We start from the raw sequence: 17569 nt of genomic DNA, 5'->3' as shown, positions 1-17569 counted from the left end.
GTTCCCTTATGACCTACAGTCTGGAGATGTATTTCTCCTGCCTAGGTTCTCTCTGCATTGTGCAGGAGTACTTCATCCCCTTTGGAAAGCCCTGCTCAAGAGAGATGCCGAATGTGCTGGCTGTGTTTCCCGTTTTGTGGCTTCCTCCACCTGATCCCGCTCGTTAGGCCTGTTGACTGAAGCTGAAGTGCTGTGCGTGGAAGTGGGTTGAGAAGGAGCCTTTGCCAGTTCTCAGACGTGTCTTTTAAATTACGCAGACTGATTCCAAAGGTCAAGGGAAAGTGTCGACCAACTTGACACTTCGTGCTGCAGTGGGCAAGAGTTTGGATGCGCGCTCTGTTGCAGTGGAGCATGGCAAAGGTAATTTCAGAGGGACTAAATGGTTACCTTTGTAAAGTTCTCTGGGGTGACATGGCTGGGGAGAAAGCAGAGTGAAATAAGCCCTCAGAGTAATGACATGCCTCTTACGTCTTTTGTTAGGGGTCTTGCCAGCAGCAGAAGAAGAGCAGAAGGATAACAAAGACTTTTCCTGGGGAGATGATGACATTTCCTGGCTTTTGGAGGTAGCTGTTCTGGAGGGGGCAATGAGTTTCTTCTGGATCAATGATGTCTGGGCTCCTTTCCCTTTGCTGCTGCTTTTGCCACATGCTTGCACCTTGGGCCTGGACATGCCAGTGCTGCAGACAAACGGTTCAGTTAGTGCTGGGACAAAGTGAGGTCAGCTAATGTCCTGGGTCTCCTTGCAGCTGACCTCCCAGCTGGATTAATAGAACAAAGCAGTAAAGCTTCCCGCTGCTTGCAGTCCTCTGAAATCCTACAAGACTGGCACTGTGAGGATTGTGTTTTCCACCTCCTAGCCTGCTTCCCTGGATCCATTCATGTCAAATGGTTCCCTTATGACCTACAGTCTGGAGATGTATTTCTCCTGCCTCGGTTCTCTCTGCATTGGGGAGGAGTACTTCATCCCCTTTGGAAAGCCCTGCTCAAGAGAGATGCCGAACGTGCTGGCTGTGTTTGCCTCTTTTGTTCCTTCCGTCACCTGATCGTGCTCATTAGGGCTTTTGGCTAAAGCAGAAGTGTTGTGCGTGGAAGTGGGTTGAGAAGGAGCCTTTGCCAGTTCTCAGACGTGTCTTTTAAATTACACAGACTGATTCCAAAGGTCAAGGGAAAGTGTTGCCCAATTTGACACTTCCTGCTGCAGTGGGCAAGAGTTTGGATGCGCGCTCTGTTGCAGTGGAGCACGGCAAAGGTAATTTCAGAGGGACTAAATGGTTACCTTTGTAAAGTTCTCTGGGGTGACATGACTGGGGAGAAAGCAGAGTGAAATAAGCCCTCAGAGTAATGACCAACCTGTTATCTTTTGTTAGGGGTCTTGCCAGCAGCAGGAGAAGAGCAGAAGGAAGACAATGACTCCCCCTGGGATTCTGAGGTACCTGCTCTGGAGGTGGCAGTGAGGTCCCGCTGGATCAATGGCTTCTGGGCTCCTTTCCCTTTGCTGCTGCTTTTGCCCCACGCTTGCACCTTGGACCTGGACATGCCAGTGCTGCAGACAAAGTGTTCAGTTAGTGCTGGGACAAAGTGAGGTCAAGCTAATGTCCTGGGTCTCCTTGCAGCTGACCTCCCAGCTGGATTTGTAGAACAAAGCAGTAAAGCTTCTTGCTGCTTGCAGTCCTCTGAAATCCTACAAGACTGGCACTGTGAGGATTGTGTTTTCCACCTCCTAGCCTGCTTCCCTGGATCCATTCATGTCAAATAACCTCCAGTCTGGAGATGTATTTCTCCTGCCTCAGTTCTCTCTGCATTGGGCAGGAGTACTTCATCCCCTTTGGAAAGCCCTGCTCAAGAGAGATGCCGAATGTGCTGGCTGTGTTTCCCGTTTTGTGGCTTCCTCCACCTGATCCCGCTCGTTAGGCCTGTTGACTGAAGCTGAAGTGCTGTGCGTGGAAGTGGGTTGAGAAGGAGCCTTTGCCAGTTCTCCGACGTGTCTTTTAAATTACACAGACTGATTCTGACGGTCCCTGGGATGTGTCGAAAAATGTGCTGCTTCCTGCTGCATTCGGCAATAGATTGGACGCGCGTGCTGTGTTAGTACGGAGCGGCAAAGGTAATTTCAGAGGGACTAAATGGCTACCTTTGAGAACTTCTCTGGGGTGACATGGCTGGGGAGAAAGCAGAGTGAAATAAGCACTCAAAGACATGCCTGTTACCTTTTGTATAGGGGCCTTGCCAGCAGCAGAAGAGCAGAAGGAAGACAATGACTCCCCCTGGGATACTAAGGTACCTTCTCTGGAGGAGGCAGTGAGGTCCCGCTGAATCAATGGCGTCTGAGCTCCTTTCCCTTTGCTGCTGTTTTTGCCACACGCTTGCACCTTGGACCTGGACATGCCAGTGCTGCAGACAAAGTGTTCAGTTAGTGCTGGGACAAAGTGAGGTCAAGCTAATGACCTGGGTCTCCTGGCAGCTGACCTCCCAACTGGATTTCTAGAACAATGCAGTAAAGCTTCTTGCTGCTTGCAGTCCTCTGAAATCCTCCAAGACTGGCACTGTGAGGATTGTGTTTTCCACCTCCTAGCCTGCTTCCCTGGATCCATTCATTTCAAATGGTTCCCTTATGACCTACAGTCTGGAGATGTATTTCTCCTGCCTAGGTTCTCTCTGCATTGGGCAGGAGTACTTCATCCCCTTTGGAAAGCCCTGCTCAAGAGAGATGCCGAATGTGCTGGCTGTGTTTCCCGTTTTGTGGCTTCCTCCACCTGATCCCGCTCGTTAGGCCTGTTGGCTGAAGCTGAAGTGCTGTGCGTGGAAGTGGGTTGAGAAGGAGCCTTTGCCAGTTCTCCGACGTGTCTTTTAAATTACGCAGACTGATTCCAAAGGTCAAGGGAAAGTGTTGCCCAACTTGACACTTCGTGCTGCAGTGGGCAAGAGTTTGGATGCGCGCTCTGTTGCAGTGGAGCATGGCAAAGGTAATTTCAGAGGGACTAAATGGTTACCTTTGTAAAGTTCTCTGGGGTGACATGGCTGGGGAGAAAGCAGAGTGAAATAAGCCCTCAGAGTAATGACATGCCTCTTACGTCTTTTGTTAGGGGTCTTGCCAGCAGCAGAAGAAGAGCAGAAGGATAACAAAGACTTTTCCTGGGGAGATGATGACATTTCCTGGCTTTTGGAGGTAGCTGTTCTGGAGGGGGCAATGAGTTTCTTCTGGATCAATGATGTCTGGGCTCCTTTCCCTTTGCTGCTGCTTTTGCCACATGCTTGCACCTTGGGCCTGGACATGCCAGTGCTGCAGACAAACGGTTCAGTTAGTGCTGGGACAAAGTGAGGTCAGCTAATGTCCTGGGTCTCCTTGCAGCTGACCTCCCAGCTGGATTAATAGAACAAAGCAGTAAAGCTTCCCGCTGCTTGCAGTCCTCTGAAATCCTACAAGACTGGCACTGTGAGGATTGTGTTTTCCACCTCCTAGCCTGCTTCCCTGGATCCATTCATGTCAAATGGTTCCCTTATGACCTACAGTCTGGAGATGTATTTCTCCTGCCTCGGTTCCCTCTGCATTGGGGAGGAGTACTTCATCCCCTTTGGAAAGCCCTGCTCAAGAGAGATGCCGAACGTGCTGGCTGTGTTTGCCTCTTTTGTTCCTTCCGTCACCTGATCGTGCTCTTTAGGGCTTTTGGCTAAAGCAGAAGTGTTGTGCGTGGAAGTAGGTTGAGAAGGAGCCTTTGCCAGTTCTCAGACGTGTCTTTTAAATTCCACAGACTGATTCCAAAGGTCAAGGGAAAGTGTCGACCAATTTGACACTTCCTGCTGCAGTGGGCAAGAGTTTGGATGCGCGCTCTGTTGCAGTGGAGCACGGCAAAGGTAATTTCAGAGGGACTAAATGGTTACCTTTGTAAAGTTCTCTGGGGTGACATGGCTGGGGAGAAAGCAGAGTGAAATAAGCCCTCAGAGTAATGACATGCCTCTTACGTCTTTTGTTAGGGGTCTTGCCAGCAGCAGGAGAAGAGCAGAAGGAAGACAATGACTCCCCCTGGGATTCTGAGGTACCTGCTCTGGAGGTGGCAGTGAGGTCCCGCTGGATCAATGGCTTCTGGGCTCCTTTCCCTTTGCTGCTGCTTTTGCCCCACGCTTGCACCTTGGACCTGGACATGCCAGTGCTGCAGACAAACGGTTCAGTTAGTGCTGGGACAAAGTGAGGTCAAGCTAATGTCCTGGGTCTCCTTGCAGCTGACCTCCCAGCTGGATTTGTAGAACAAAGCCGTAAAGCTTCTTGCTGCTTGCAGTCCTCTGAAATCCTACAAGACTGGCACTGTGAGGATTGTGTTTTCCACCTCCTAGCCTGCTTCCCTGGATCCATTCATGTCAAATAACCTCCAGTCTGGAGATGTATTTCTCCTGTCTAGGTTCTCTCTGCATTGTGCAGGAGTACTTCATCCCCTTTGGAAAGCCCTGCTCAAGAGAGATGCCGAATGTGCTGGCTGTGTTTCCCGTTTTGTGGCTTCCTCCACCTGATCCCGCTCGTTAGGCCTGTTGACTGAAGCTGAAGTGCTGTGCGTGGAAGTGGGTTGAGAAGGAGCCTTTGCCAGTTCTCCGACGTGTCTTTTAAATTACACAGACTGATTCTGACGGTCCCTGGGATGTGTCGAAAAATGTGCTGCTTCCTGCTGCATTCGGCAATAGATTGGACGCGCGTGCTGTGTTAGTACGGAGCGGCAAAGGTAATTTCAGAGGGACTAAATGGCTACCTTTGAGAACTTCTCTGGGGTGACATGGCTGGGGAGAAAGCAGAGTGAAATAAGCACTCAAAGACATGCCTGTTACCTTTTGTATAGGGGCCTTGCCAGCAGCAGAAGAGCAGAAGGAAGACAATGACTCCCCCTGGGATACTAAGGTACCTTCTCTGGAGGAGGCAGTGAGGTCCCGCTGAATCAATGGCGTCTGAGCTCCTTTCCCTTTGCTGCTGTTTTTGCCACACGCTTGCACCTTGGACCTGGACATGCCAGTGCTGCAGACAAAGTGTTCAGTTAGTGCTGGGACAAAGTGAGGTCAAGCTAATGACCTGGGTCTCCTGGCAGCTGACCTCCCAACTGGATTTCTAGAACAATGCAGTAAAGCTTCCCGCTGCTTGCAGTCCTCTGAAATCCTACAAGACTGGCACTGTGAGGATTGTGTTTTCCACCTCCTAGCCTGCTTCCCTGGATCCATTCATTTCAAATGGTTCCCTTATGACCTACAGTCTGGAGATGTATTTCTCCTGTCTAGGTTCTCTCTGCATTGTGCAGGAGTACTTCATCCCCTTTGGAAAGCCCTGCTCAAGAGAGATGCCGAATGTGCTGGCTGTGTTTCCCGTTTTGTGGCTTCCTCCACCTGATCCCGCTCGTTAGGCCTGTTGACTGAAGCTGAAGTGCTGTGCGTGGAAGTGGGTTGAGAAGGGGCCTTTGCCAGTTCTCAGACGTGTCTTTTAAATTACGCAGACTGATTCCAAAGGTCAAGGGAAAGTGTCGACCAACTTGACACTTCCTGCTGCAGTGGGCAAGAGTTTGGATGCGCGCTCTGTTGCAGTGGAGCACGGCAAAGGTAATTTCAGAGGGACTAAATGGTTACCTTTGTAAAGTTCTCTGGGGTGACATGGCTGGGGAGAAAGCAGAGTGAAATAAGTACTCAGAGTAACAACACACTTTTTCCCTTTTTTCTAGGTATCGTGCCAGCAGCAGGAGCAGAGCAGAAGGAATATTTTGACCCTTCTTCTAAGAATAAGGTCCTTAGCTCTGTTCCAGATGAATTGCATTGCCTTTGGCTGAAGTCAGATGTAGTGTGATGCTGCAGTCTTGATGAGCATTCGTTTCTCCACTGTGTCTCTGTTTTCTTGCTCATTTAGGTTCCTACGCTGGAGGCAGAAGATCTTCAGCTAAGATCTGATTCTTCAAGTCAAACAGATTCTCAGCTGGACAGACAGGTGACTCTAATAGAGGCAGAAGCAGATATCCCTAAATAGAGCCTGTCAGTGTAAGCAGAGGTGTTCTGACTTCGGAATTCATTTTGAAAAACTGCTGAGAGGAGGTGATTGAGTCTGGACCTGTGCTTTACTTCAGACCTCATTTTGTTTGCATTCTGAAGCAGAAGGGCTGGAATAAGCCTTGCTCCAAGTCCCATCCAGCTTCACTTTGAACACTTCCACAACCGGGTCCAGTGTCCCACCACAGTCCTTGCAAACAATTTACCCCTTATGTCCCATCTAAGTCTACCCTCTTTTCATTTTAAATGATTGCCTCTTCTTCTGTCGCTACAGGCCTTGGTAAAAATATCTCTCCCTCTATTTACACTGAAAGACAGCAGTAAGTTCTGCCCAGAGCCTGCTTTTCTCAGGCTGAAAATCCCAAGTCTCTCAGCCTTTTTCATGGGAGAGCTGTTCCAGCCCTCCAAACATCTTTGTGGCATTCCTCCATCCATGTCTTGCTTGTGCTGGTGGCTGTGGAGCTGGATGCAGGACTCCAAGTGGAGTCTCATGAGATCAGAGTAGAAAGGGAGAATTGCCTCGCTCGACCTGCTGGCCAGCCTGATGACCAATCTAGTTATATAATCCCATCAGTAAAAGCATCTCTTGTGTTGTCATGTTGTCATGTTCTTACCGATTTCTCCATGCTCATGGAACACTATGTCTTTAGCCATTGGTCAGGCAGCTGCTGGAGAAGCCTGATGAAGTTCTCAAAAAGAACTCCCTGGCAGAACCTTCACTTGGAGCTATGAAGACCCACAGCAAGGACCTGAAGGAAGAGAAACCGCTGATGCAGGAGAAACTGGAGAGGTCTGAAGCTAAGGTATGGGAAAGCCTGTCTCTTGGCAGGGCTCAAGGCCTTCTTTGTAGCGCACTAGAGCAGGGAAGTGATTCTTCCTTGAGAAGAACACAGGGTGGTTCAGTGTGCAGCTAGCTGTGATGGGAAGGAACAGCACTGCTGCCTTTGGTGTCTGCCTGTTGGCACGACTTGAAGTGACAGTGGAGGGCTGCACTAAGGTGGCGCAGGGACCAAAAAATTATATGCGGAAGATTTACTCGAGGAGGATAAAAGAATTTTTGCTCAGGGAAGTTTTGGCTGCTAGGAAAGGCCCAGCGTGGGGGGAGATTATTTCCCATGAAAAGCACTGTCTGTATTTCTCTGCCTGTCTGTTTAAGAAGCTAACTCCACTGTTGCAAGAAGAGGTAACACATTCTGACAGACATGTTGTGGGGCCCCTGCCAGGGGAGAGAAGAAGTCCATAGAAGGACAGGGAGAGAACACAGCCTTGAAGTTGTTGTCGTGGGGTAAAAAAGTGTTTTGCCCGGGAGTTAGAAAAGTGGTAACCCCCGAGGGGGTGGTGTTCTTGGTGTAGGGCCCAATCAGAAGCTACATTTTGCTCCTTTGAAATCAACATATTATAACAGACCGGAAAAGAAGGGAGATGATGTAGCTGGAAAAGAAGTAGCCATAATCTTTCCCTTTTGTGCCTCCAGTTCTCCATCCTGCCGCAGGGGGGAGGGAGAGTGGCGAGCCAGTGAGCAGCACTGTGGCTTGGAGAGTCTCAATGGGAGCACTAAACTGGGGAGTACCATTCCTAAACCACGACACCACCAACGCACTACAACTTGTGTTTGGAGTCCTTGAGAAAGGAGAGAAATGTTGTGGCAGCCCACAGGAAATGCTCTAAGAAATCAGTGTAGGCATAGGAGAGGGCCCAGTATAAAAGAGGAAGAGGTAACAGGTTTTGAGAGTTTTCATCAGTGTCAAAGCAGCCCACTTGTTTTGAACAAACGTAAGCCGTCTGCTGAGGATTCTTGTTGGGGTTTGGCATCTGCAGGAACCGAAGGAGCATCATATCCAGAAGGAATGTTTTGCTGCGTCATTGAAGAATGCCCCAATGGAGAAGGAAATAACAACTTCCAGGAACCTGCAAGGCCTTCCTCCTTCATGCAGCATGTCTTTACCTGCAGCTATCGGCCAGCTGCGAGACCGCATTCACTGGTAAGACAGTGGAGCAAAGCTTCACTTTTTGTGATTGTGTAAAAACAACGGGACTTACTTGTATCCCAGCGAGATACTACTACATGATTTTCAAAGATGCTTTTATTTTAGATGAGGTTCTTTCACACTGTTCCTTTGGGATTTGTGCTCTTGTGGACTTCTGTCATAAGGCCGGTACTTCTTTTTCAGTCTCGAAGTTGAGTACGCCAGGCTGGAAGCCACAGTCCAGCAACAAGCCCAAACCATTGAAATAATTGAGAAGTTCAGGCAAGCCCAAAAGGTACTCGGGGCCTTCCCTTTCATGACCCACGGAGCCTAGTTCCGTATTCAGGTGGGGAAATTTTACGATGAGCTTTCCCTAGAGAGAGTCTAGGAGAGATCAGTTCCTCTTTCTACTGACTGTAGACTGCCCTGAAAGTCCTGTCTGTTCCCCAGCTTCCTGGCATTTTGAGTTGTGCCGTGAGACTAAACCAAATCCTACTTATTGCTGTCTGTGTTAGGGGTTGACAGTAATGCACTTAAGTATTAGTGCATTACCAGGTTTCGGTGTTTTCTGCTTTAGACCAGTCGGGAGGTTGAGGCCTCAGACAGCAGTTCAGACAGTCCTACAGTAGAGGGATTTGGTACCTTTGCTTGTGGGCTTTCCATGGGCTCTGGTGATGCCGAGCACTTCTTCCTGGAGGAATGGCATGAAGCTGTGTCAGGGGAGGTTTGCTTCAGATGTTAGGAAAAGGTTCTTCAGCCAGAGGGCAGTTGGACCTTTTCTCCATGCAGGAGACTTTCTTGGCACATAACTGCTCCACCCACCCTCCCTGTTTTACGGAGCACAGGGGGCAGTTGCAAGGGAATATTTTCTATTCTTGCTATCCTGTCCACCCTCACAGCTGCTGCCAACTCTTTCTCTCCCACAGACATGCAAGTGATCCATCATTCACAGAGGAGCGAGGCCCAAGCTGCCATAAGAAAGACAGCCATCTCTCTGTGGCAGTAACTGTGGTTTAAACATGCTTCAAAATGGCTTTTTGTAGTCTCTTTGCTGGCTCACTGTAGCAGTTCGTTTGGATACATGTCCGGAATAAAGACAAGTGCCAGAAATACTCAAACACACAAAATATCTTTTATTACAGTGAGAATAATAATAATAGTAATAAACTTAGCAAGAGGAATTAAAAACTAAAAAAGGATACAAAATAACTACCTTATCGGGTGGCATTAAAACAAATGCTACAAACAGCATTTAATACAGTATTAACTAGTGAAAAGGGATACCAAAAAAGGATCTTAACACAATATTAGGGATAACAAGATATTGGTTAGTAAAAAGGGAAACTAAAGGAAAGATACTATAAACATAAAAGGGGAATTAAAGGAACACTAAAAGGATATTAAAAAGTTTGTTCTCTCAGTTGCTTTCTATCAAAAAACTGTGCTTACCCACACAGACAGGCCAGGGCTGTCAGGATCTGCAGCAGCTGGTCAGTGCCCGTGCTTAGCGGGCATCCCCGCGGAGCAACACAGTCTCGGTGGTAGGATGAGGATCGCTCAACTCAGCAGACCCGACACCCCATTTTTATCAGTTCCACATTACACTACGTAGGACCAGTACACAGTATAAGGTGATGCCTGAGTGGCAGCCAAACCCCGCCTAATCATCACCTAATGGCAACAGTCTGCGCATGCCCTACTTGTAGGGCAAGGGGCGAGCGACCCCTGCCCACAGAATCTTCCTCCCATCATCATCTTTCTCACCCCTATGTATGACCTCTACCATTGTGTTTCAAGGGTAGATGTATCTATCTTGCAATATGTAGCAAAACCAAGGAAGAACTCAGCTCTGATAATAGGGGATATCAAGCTGACTTGCTAAAAAGCACAATGGACCTTACAATTCGCTTGTGCCATGAAGTTACATTGTACCATACTCTAGCTGGTTTCACATCCTAATATGATTCCGTTCTCACGCCTCTATGCTCCATTGATCATCTAATTCAAAAGTACCCCCCTTACACTCGTGCTTTCTTCTTCCCAAGACCCCCCACGACAAGTGTTATCCCATGCAGGAATGTCCTGAAAAGATATCCTGAGGTGTTCTCATTGGCCCCTTTTAACCCCTTCCTATTGGTTGTTAACCCCTTCCTGCGACCTGTAATTGGTTACCCTGTGAATCTTCCTAACCCTATAAATGTAACATCCCCAACAATAAACTCTCTCTTGCCTCCTCCCCACGCTGGTGTGCTGTCTCTGTGCCTCCATGGGACCACTTGAGTGGGGGGAGGAGAGAGCACCTCTCCCCTCCAGGCTCAGGACCTGAAGAAACCCCTGACTCTGGAGTCCCCTCCCCTATCCACATTAAACCGTCGGAAATGGTTCCTCAGATGGAAATGGAACTAGAACTGGTGCGCCCCTCTCCATAGGGGGAAAGGGATCCAGATCTCTCCAGTGTAATTAACCCAGCAGTCCTTGGGCCATTTCAGCGAAGACTCCGAGGCAAACTACACGGAGAGGGGTACTCTGGAGCTGAGAATCATGCCAAGGGAGCAAGACGAGCTCTCCTACCCATTAAGACCTGGATCCTAGGGCAGAGAGAGTCCCTTACTCTCAAGTGGGAAACAGTGGAGCTGTGGCTCAGGGACAGCTCTGACTCAGCATGGATGGCACCAGCAGGGACTGAGTCCACCCTCACCCCTAGAACATTCCCACCCCTAGAACACCCCTACTCCTAGAACAGACTAATTTGTCTATAATGTGAGGAAATGAAGTACCAAGTCACCACATTCCATATTGCCTAAATAGCAGCAAGAGGCAGTAAGAAATGCAAAAGAACTGCACATTTTGTGTAAAGCTTTGGAAGGCTGTAGAGACCTTTCATGCTCAGATAGTCCAAAGCAGAGCACAAAGGATCTGGCAGCAATCATTCTGGATGCACCACAGCTAAATGATAGATCTGGCCTTGGCTGTTGCTGGTATAAGAGTGATGCGCCGAGCTGAAGGGTGATGCTGCTTGCATGCCTCTCATCTTTCATGGGTTAGCCCAGAAGGACCCACAACATGTATTATTGAGCAGTGATGATTCAGCATCACCTGTTGATGACAGGTTTTGAGATGGAGTATTGAGGCCAGGTCGTGACGAAACACTGGGAATTGCCAAGAGACTTCCATGGATGGCCCAGAAAAGACAATTGTCTTAAATCATATGAGGCTAAACCTTTACAGCAGAACTTAGATAAATAAACATTTAAAAAATATATGGCCAAATAGAAGTATTTAAATTATGTTTTTTACACATAATGTTTTAGCAACGTTTAAGCAGTTCCTGCACAGTCTTACAAAAATTCACAACTCTGATTTCTCTTAAATCCCCCAAAACAAAATGGATTTCATGATCCCAACCCAACCTCAGAATGGTTGGCGCACTGGAAGTCCCACCTAGGGGGGAGGGTGGCCAAAGCAGATCAAATCAACACGATGCAGCCATCGCATGGTCGCACCCTACCATCTGGACATGTAGAAGCTGGACTTGCGTGCGACTTTGGGTGGTAGCTATAATTCTCTCTTTTTCTTTCTCTTTCTTTACTTCTCCTAATTTCCTTTCTTGATATCTGGGTAACTTAAAGCTGGATGGGTTGGATTATGCTAAATTGTAAGGGTTAGCATGCGCTAAGTCAATGCTTTGTGAAATGCTTTATTTTGGTTGAATGTTGCCCTTCAAACTTTTGCCAAGTTCCCTTATTTTCTGAAGTTTGCCGGTAAAAGTGTGTTATTTGACCTCCTGAGAAACGTGTGCAGCATCTTCTCTCGTGCACACTCTCAAGGTATTAAAAGAACTCAAGGCCCCTTTAATAAACTTGGTGGGTGAATTTTTGGAGCCTCGTATATTTTTAAAGTAAAACCCCTTTGATATGCTTGTAGCTCGAACCTGGGTTTTTACATACGGCTGTGAGTAAAATAGTTACTGGGCTGACAGCAAGACTACTCCTTCTTCCTCTCTATCATGGTGTGGCTGTCCCTTGTATCGCACTGGGAAGCAGGAATGCCTCAGCAGTCCAACTGCTGTTGAAAACTGTCTGCTTGAAAAGCTTTTTGGGTGAGCTCATGTCATTCTACCTTCCAGTTTGGAAGTTTGATCTATACTATTTCCATGAGTTGGTGGATTATGAAGAAACTGCCAAACATTAAATATGCAGGGATGATGGCTGCAGGATACTGTGAGCTGTAGGTGACAGTTGCTTCAAAATGACCTTTGTCCCGGTCATCATGTCCTGCCTATGTGTTGCTCTCAGTTTGACCTAATGGTCCTAGCATACATCAGGCCTTAGCATAAGCAAAGTGCTAGCCAAAACCTGATCAGGAGGAGTGTGAGCAGCCACACACATCCTCGCAGGCTGCCTCATTCTGAACACCTTCCCTTTTGTTGAGTTAAATTTAATACTTACATCTTCAAGATAACATGTGGTTTTGGACAGGTATCCAGTTTAAGCAATACCTGTCCTTTAAGCTCTTCGGTTAAACCTACAACAGCTGGAACTGCCATGACTTCATTAAACACTGTATTGCTCAAACAATTATGTGTTCTGTTGGCCTTTATTCATAGAGGGATTGGTCCCCAATGCAAGAATCTTCTTGAATGAAGCTTTCATCAAGCTTCAAAAAAACTCTTAACTCACTAAAAGTACTTCAATACTCAGTGCCTCATAAAAGAATGAGCTACATGTGATTGCAGAAATAAGTGATAACAATGAGATCACTTCTTACTGGGGAAGTACAGAATTCCCATTTTGTCCTTCTTGACAGATTAGAAGACTGAAATCAATCTGAAACAGCTTTTAGATGCCTAAACTTTCCCTGCCTTCTCAGGAAATACGCTAATTTGCTATGAAGTTGAATTGGGGTCAGGTGAAGAACTTGCACTACCCTTGCCCTCCCATTTTCTTGAGCAATACTTGGGGTGTTCAGAACCAGCCAAGTGCTGGTGAGCCATAGGAAATACGACAATTAACACTGAGAGCCAGAGACAAAATATATTTATAAAAACATATGACTTTGACAAATCATGATTTCTTGCCCTTTTCCTGAAACTCCAGCACCTTCCCTAAGGGATGCTTTACATGCCCAATCCCTAAACTTTGCCAATACAGAAGTTACTGAGAAGGAAAGGACAGCCAAAACATTTGGGATGGTCTTTTCGTTTTGGGGTTTTTTTCCAGAAAATCTAATTCCAGACTGAGCACAAACCTTTGAAATGTTACAGAAGGAAGGAATGAATGCGTTAAAGTGTTGGAAATTTTGACATAAATATCTTGGCTTGTATGCAGCATTCATCTGCATTGGTTACAGGTTACATACTACAGAGCTATGAAGCTTCAACATGACTGTATGCTTTGGGATAATCTCTGGCATCCTGTGCAAGGCGGCAGACTTCTTCAATGCAGAATAAACCAAAACCTCAGGATAAGTGTGGACTAAAGGACACAGAAATATATAATACCTGCTGGACCCCTGGTGACTGTGATTATAAGTAGACTTTAATTGGTTGACCTCTCTAATTTCTGAGTAAGCAAAGGACAAAAATATCATCTCTTCCCACAGGAGTGCACAGCTGTAGCTTGCACACCTTTAATTCTTTCCTTGTTGTGAGGTAGATGTTTTTAAAAATTACCCTGCACAGGTATTTCAGACAACATGTCTCTTAAATTTTTTGCTAAATGAATAACTTATTGCAAATCACCTCATAAGTTATCTTGTTAGATTTCCTACATCCTTCAGCTTTCCTTTCTGTACACACACATCAAGAAAGGTAGTATTGCATAGGTGTAAATCGGGCTAGAATTAGCTTGTATGATCTGCTGTAGAAATATGCTTTAGATAAGGTAAAAAGTCTTTAAGGATTAATTCTAGGTTTCTGCACATGTGGTATTTACTCTCCACGCTGCTATAAGCATTGAGGTATGAAAACAAAGAGATTGGTATTTTTAAGAAAGTCTACATTGAAAATACAATTTTTATTTCGATCACAGTCCTGCTCCAGATATAATCAGCATTAAAATTATTGTTTTCTGAAATGTGGCTAGTTCTATAATTAAAATAATAAGACGGACTAAGTAAGAGTAGGGAAAAAACACTGCTGCTGTACTGCTGTCTGGACACAGCCATAGAAATTTCACAGGCAGTTATTATTGCATTTTACATTCATCCTGTTGTAATGAGATAGTTTTGAAATTATAATGTTCAGATAGTAAAACTGAGAAGGGCCCCAGCATTTACGAAGCAGATAGTAATCTTCCCTTCACTCTGATGCATTTGCAGAGTTTATCTATCCTGCTGTAACATTCCTGCCCCAGAGCTGCAAGTTCAGCCACAAGTTTTACTTTTCAAAACATACACAGGGTTCTTTACTATCTCGAGATACTGTAAAGAGAAGAGGCCACACACTTTTCCTCAAGACTACTTTTACTGATAATTTTAGGGGAAAAAATAAGACAACTTGGCATCCAAAGGGTGTCATACTATCAAAACAAAGCATATGCCTTTGCTTTTATCTGCTCTAGTCCTCATGGCCACCTCCCTAGCTGGGACTTGAGGCCCACTGGCCATTCTGGGGTTCCAGGGTGAGGGGCAGTGTTCTCACTGTCCCTGCCAACATGAGGCTGGGTTAGGGGCTGCAGGAGCTGTGGTGTGTTGAAGCATTCCTGGACTGCCTTTGACTGACAGCTGCTCCGGGGGCTCCAGGGGCCTGCCATGAGGGATACGTCACCATCTCACCTCCGTGAGGTTCGACCCATTCCTTCCCCTCCACACACACACACACACACCCACACCCCTCCGAGGTGGTTCCAACCCAACAATATTTTTACTGATTCAGTGTCTCACACCTCCCAGAACAAATCACTGGGAATATCCTGTATTTGACATCGGTTCACTTTCAGTGTGGCCACCACTCTGGAGGGTGCAGCTGGGGGAGCAAATGATAAGGAAAGGATAGGGAGTGTGTTGGACGTAGGGAATTTCAGAAGAAACATATATAAAAAAAGAATTTTCTGCTAGTATGATTGAAATATTAGCAGTCTAATCCAAGCATCAATAATAGTTCAAATCTAATAATTATGGAAGAAAGAGAAAGAATATTTCAATGCAGTAAAAGCTTCAATAGTAATATAATAATGAAAAGGATGCGGTTACAATTATTTTCACCCTGTTTAGCTTCTAGATCCTTTCTGCCTCACTCTTTCCATGCTCCTCCTAAGGTTGATGGTTTCATTTTGGGGATTCCTGTTGAGGGGGAGTTTTGGCCCATTGCCAGCATCTGGAGTTATTTGCTGGAGGAGTACAAGGTTCTTGATGGTGTTTTCCTCTCCCTCATTTTAGGACCCACATGGGGTCGCATTTACATATTTACTAACACACTTTTACACCTTCTTCTTTTTTCATTGCTCTTCAGCTCCACATTACATTTGAATTTATGATATATGGTGCATTTTAAATGTGTTAGAAATACTTGTTCTTTTTTCTCTCTATTGCCCCTAAAGCCACTTTTGGCTAGCACCTGCTTGTTCACCTTATGCAGCTTGTAGAGATCAAGGAAAGCTCAGCTGGAGCAAGCCTTCCCCTGAGGCCTACAAAGCTCAGTACAAAGCTTCTTAGTGACAATGGCAATACTATAGTACAGGTTTGCGTTGTAATAACTGGTAGTCTGCAGTCCATTCCCCCTGTGCAACATCCAGCCATTAATCAGGGATGTTTGAAGGCACATCCTGCCCACCCTTTGAGTAGCCACCTCTGGGTGTGTTTTGAATTTTCTTTATAAGACATTTTAATCAGACATAATTCCAGAGAAGAAAAAATTAATTTTTTTCAGAGATAAGTTGACTCAAACCGGTGTTTCTCCTTGTTCTTCATGTTATAGGTAAATAAACCAAATCAAAATTTAGCAGTAAAATTTATTGTGAGATTTATATAAAGTGCAGATAAGCAAATCAGCGCGCTAGGTGGCCTGAGGAGACCCCTGCTCCCCACCGGCCCACAGGCCCAATAAAAACAAACAGCAACTTTTATACTTTTTCAACTCCCCCTCCCATAGTCACTTGTTAGCTCTTGATTGGGCTTGGGTTCGCGGGCTTTGTTCTGGTTGGTTCTGTTGTAGGCCCATTTCAATTGCCAGGGACTTTTCCATCAATAGCTTTAATTAGCCCAGTGTCCTTGGAGCTGAATATGGGAAGGTATCCAGATGGTCCAGATGTTCTCCTTGGCTCTTCTTTATCATTTCCATCCTTGACCCTCTGATCCTCGTTCTTTTCTTCTTTTCTAATGAGTAACTAAGACAATATTTTTAGAAAAGCAGGATATCATATACGTGCTCAGTAAAGTAGAATACTTTATCTTTGCCAACTTAGGAACTGCCAGTTGCAGGACAGTCAACTTATAATAATAATACAGCAGTTAACTATTCCGCAGTTTACAACTCCCTAGTCCCAACCAGGCATTAGCTATAATATACAGAAAATACAATATATATATTTTGACGAGTAAATTTTACCATTGCTTACTTATTACATTCAGATCTCCCAAATTAACTATGTGCTCCATTTGTTAAGGAAGAACTTTGTAAAAAGAAAGAAAGAGAGTGAATTCACTGTGTTTGTCACATCTTATAAAATCCATAAGAAAGGACCATTTCTTCTTAAATGTCTGTAAGAGACCAAGCATATATGATCATGTGGCTGGTATCTCACCCAAATTAGTTGGCAGGGGAACACTAATAAATCGGATTAGACAGGTAAACCTACTCTTCCTGTAATTTCAAATTGTTAGCTTTCGACAATCCTATTTCTGTCTGTCAAAGATATTCCAAGGTGTTCAGTGGTGGGTCACTTCATCTCAAACAACCAACCAAGGAAGAGGGAAGACAAAATGCAGATGACAGGGAGCACAGCTCACAAAGGGCTTGTGACTATTTAGTGGGGTTCGTGTGATTATCCCTAGTGAATATAACTTTATCATAGAATTATTCTCCCAGAATCATTTAGGTTGGAAAAAAAAATTAAGATCATCCAGACGGACCGTAAAATTGTGCTGAATTGAGACATCTATAGCTGAGCTAGTAATTCATTGCTTTCTTTATAGTTAAAGGAGAGAGAAAGGGTTGGATTTTTCAGGGTGCAGTTCATCCCATCCAACGCAGATGCTGTGGGACCTTGCAGTGCAATCCTTGGTGTGAAAGAAAATAAACACACTTTTCAGGAAACAGGGGATTTTATTCAAGTAACAGAAACATTTCACAAAGCACAGTGTCCTAGGTCTGTTTGCCGAGGTTTCAAAACTCACAGTAAAATCATCAGGAGCAGGGGAAGAGCTTTGAGTTTTATTGCTCTTGTCACCGTAGGGATTATGTTTCACAGAAATCTGTTAGACAGCCCTGAGTCTTAATATCTATATAGCACTTCTGTTACTTGTTGGTGATGGGTCTTGCAGTGGAGCACTACAGCACTTCTTTTTTTCTTTGTCTTTGAAGGTGGGTATTTTTATGTTTTACATATTTATTATATTTATTATATATTTTTGTTGTATATATTTATTATATATATTTG

At 45.5% G+C, this 17569-nt stretch overlaps 1 protein-coding gene across 1 annotated transcript in view; it reads left to right on the top strand.

The window, feature by feature from the left end:
- Positions 1 to 17569, top strand: part of LOC114002941 — a 47340-nt gene that overhangs the window by 10254 nt on the left and 19517 nt on the right. Inside the window, exons 14-23 of the mRNA XM_039390709.1 lie at positions 258 to 360; positions 481 to 563; positions 1147 to 1249; positions 1368 to 1429; positions 2861 to 2963; positions 3084 to 3166; positions 3750 to 3852; positions 3973 to 4034; positions 4607 to 4709; positions 4824 to 4882. Of these exons, the coding sequence (XP_039246643.1) occupies positions 258 to 360; positions 481 to 563; positions 1147 to 1249; positions 1368 to 1429; positions 2861 to 2963; positions 3084 to 3166; positions 3750 to 3852; positions 3973 to 4034; positions 4607 to 4709; positions 4824 to 4882 (864 nt within the window). The remainder of the gene's footprint in view (positions 1 to 257; positions 361 to 480; positions 564 to 1146; positions 1250 to 1367; positions 1430 to 2860; positions 2964 to 3083; positions 3167 to 3749; positions 3853 to 3972; positions 4035 to 4606; positions 4710 to 4823; positions 4883 to 17569) is intronic.

This window comes from Pipra filicauda, unplaced genomic scaffold, assembly GCF_003945595.2.
Source record: "Pipra filicauda isolate LSUMZ 115617 unplaced genomic scaffold, ASM394559v2 scaffold862_size64592_pilon, whole genome shotgun sequence".
Classification (NCBI taxonomy): Eukaryota; Metazoa; Chordata; class Aves; order Passeriformes; family Pipridae; genus Pipra; species Pipra filicauda.
Note: the sequence above shows the minus strand (reverse complement) of the source record. Positions and strands in the feature narration are given on the sequence as shown.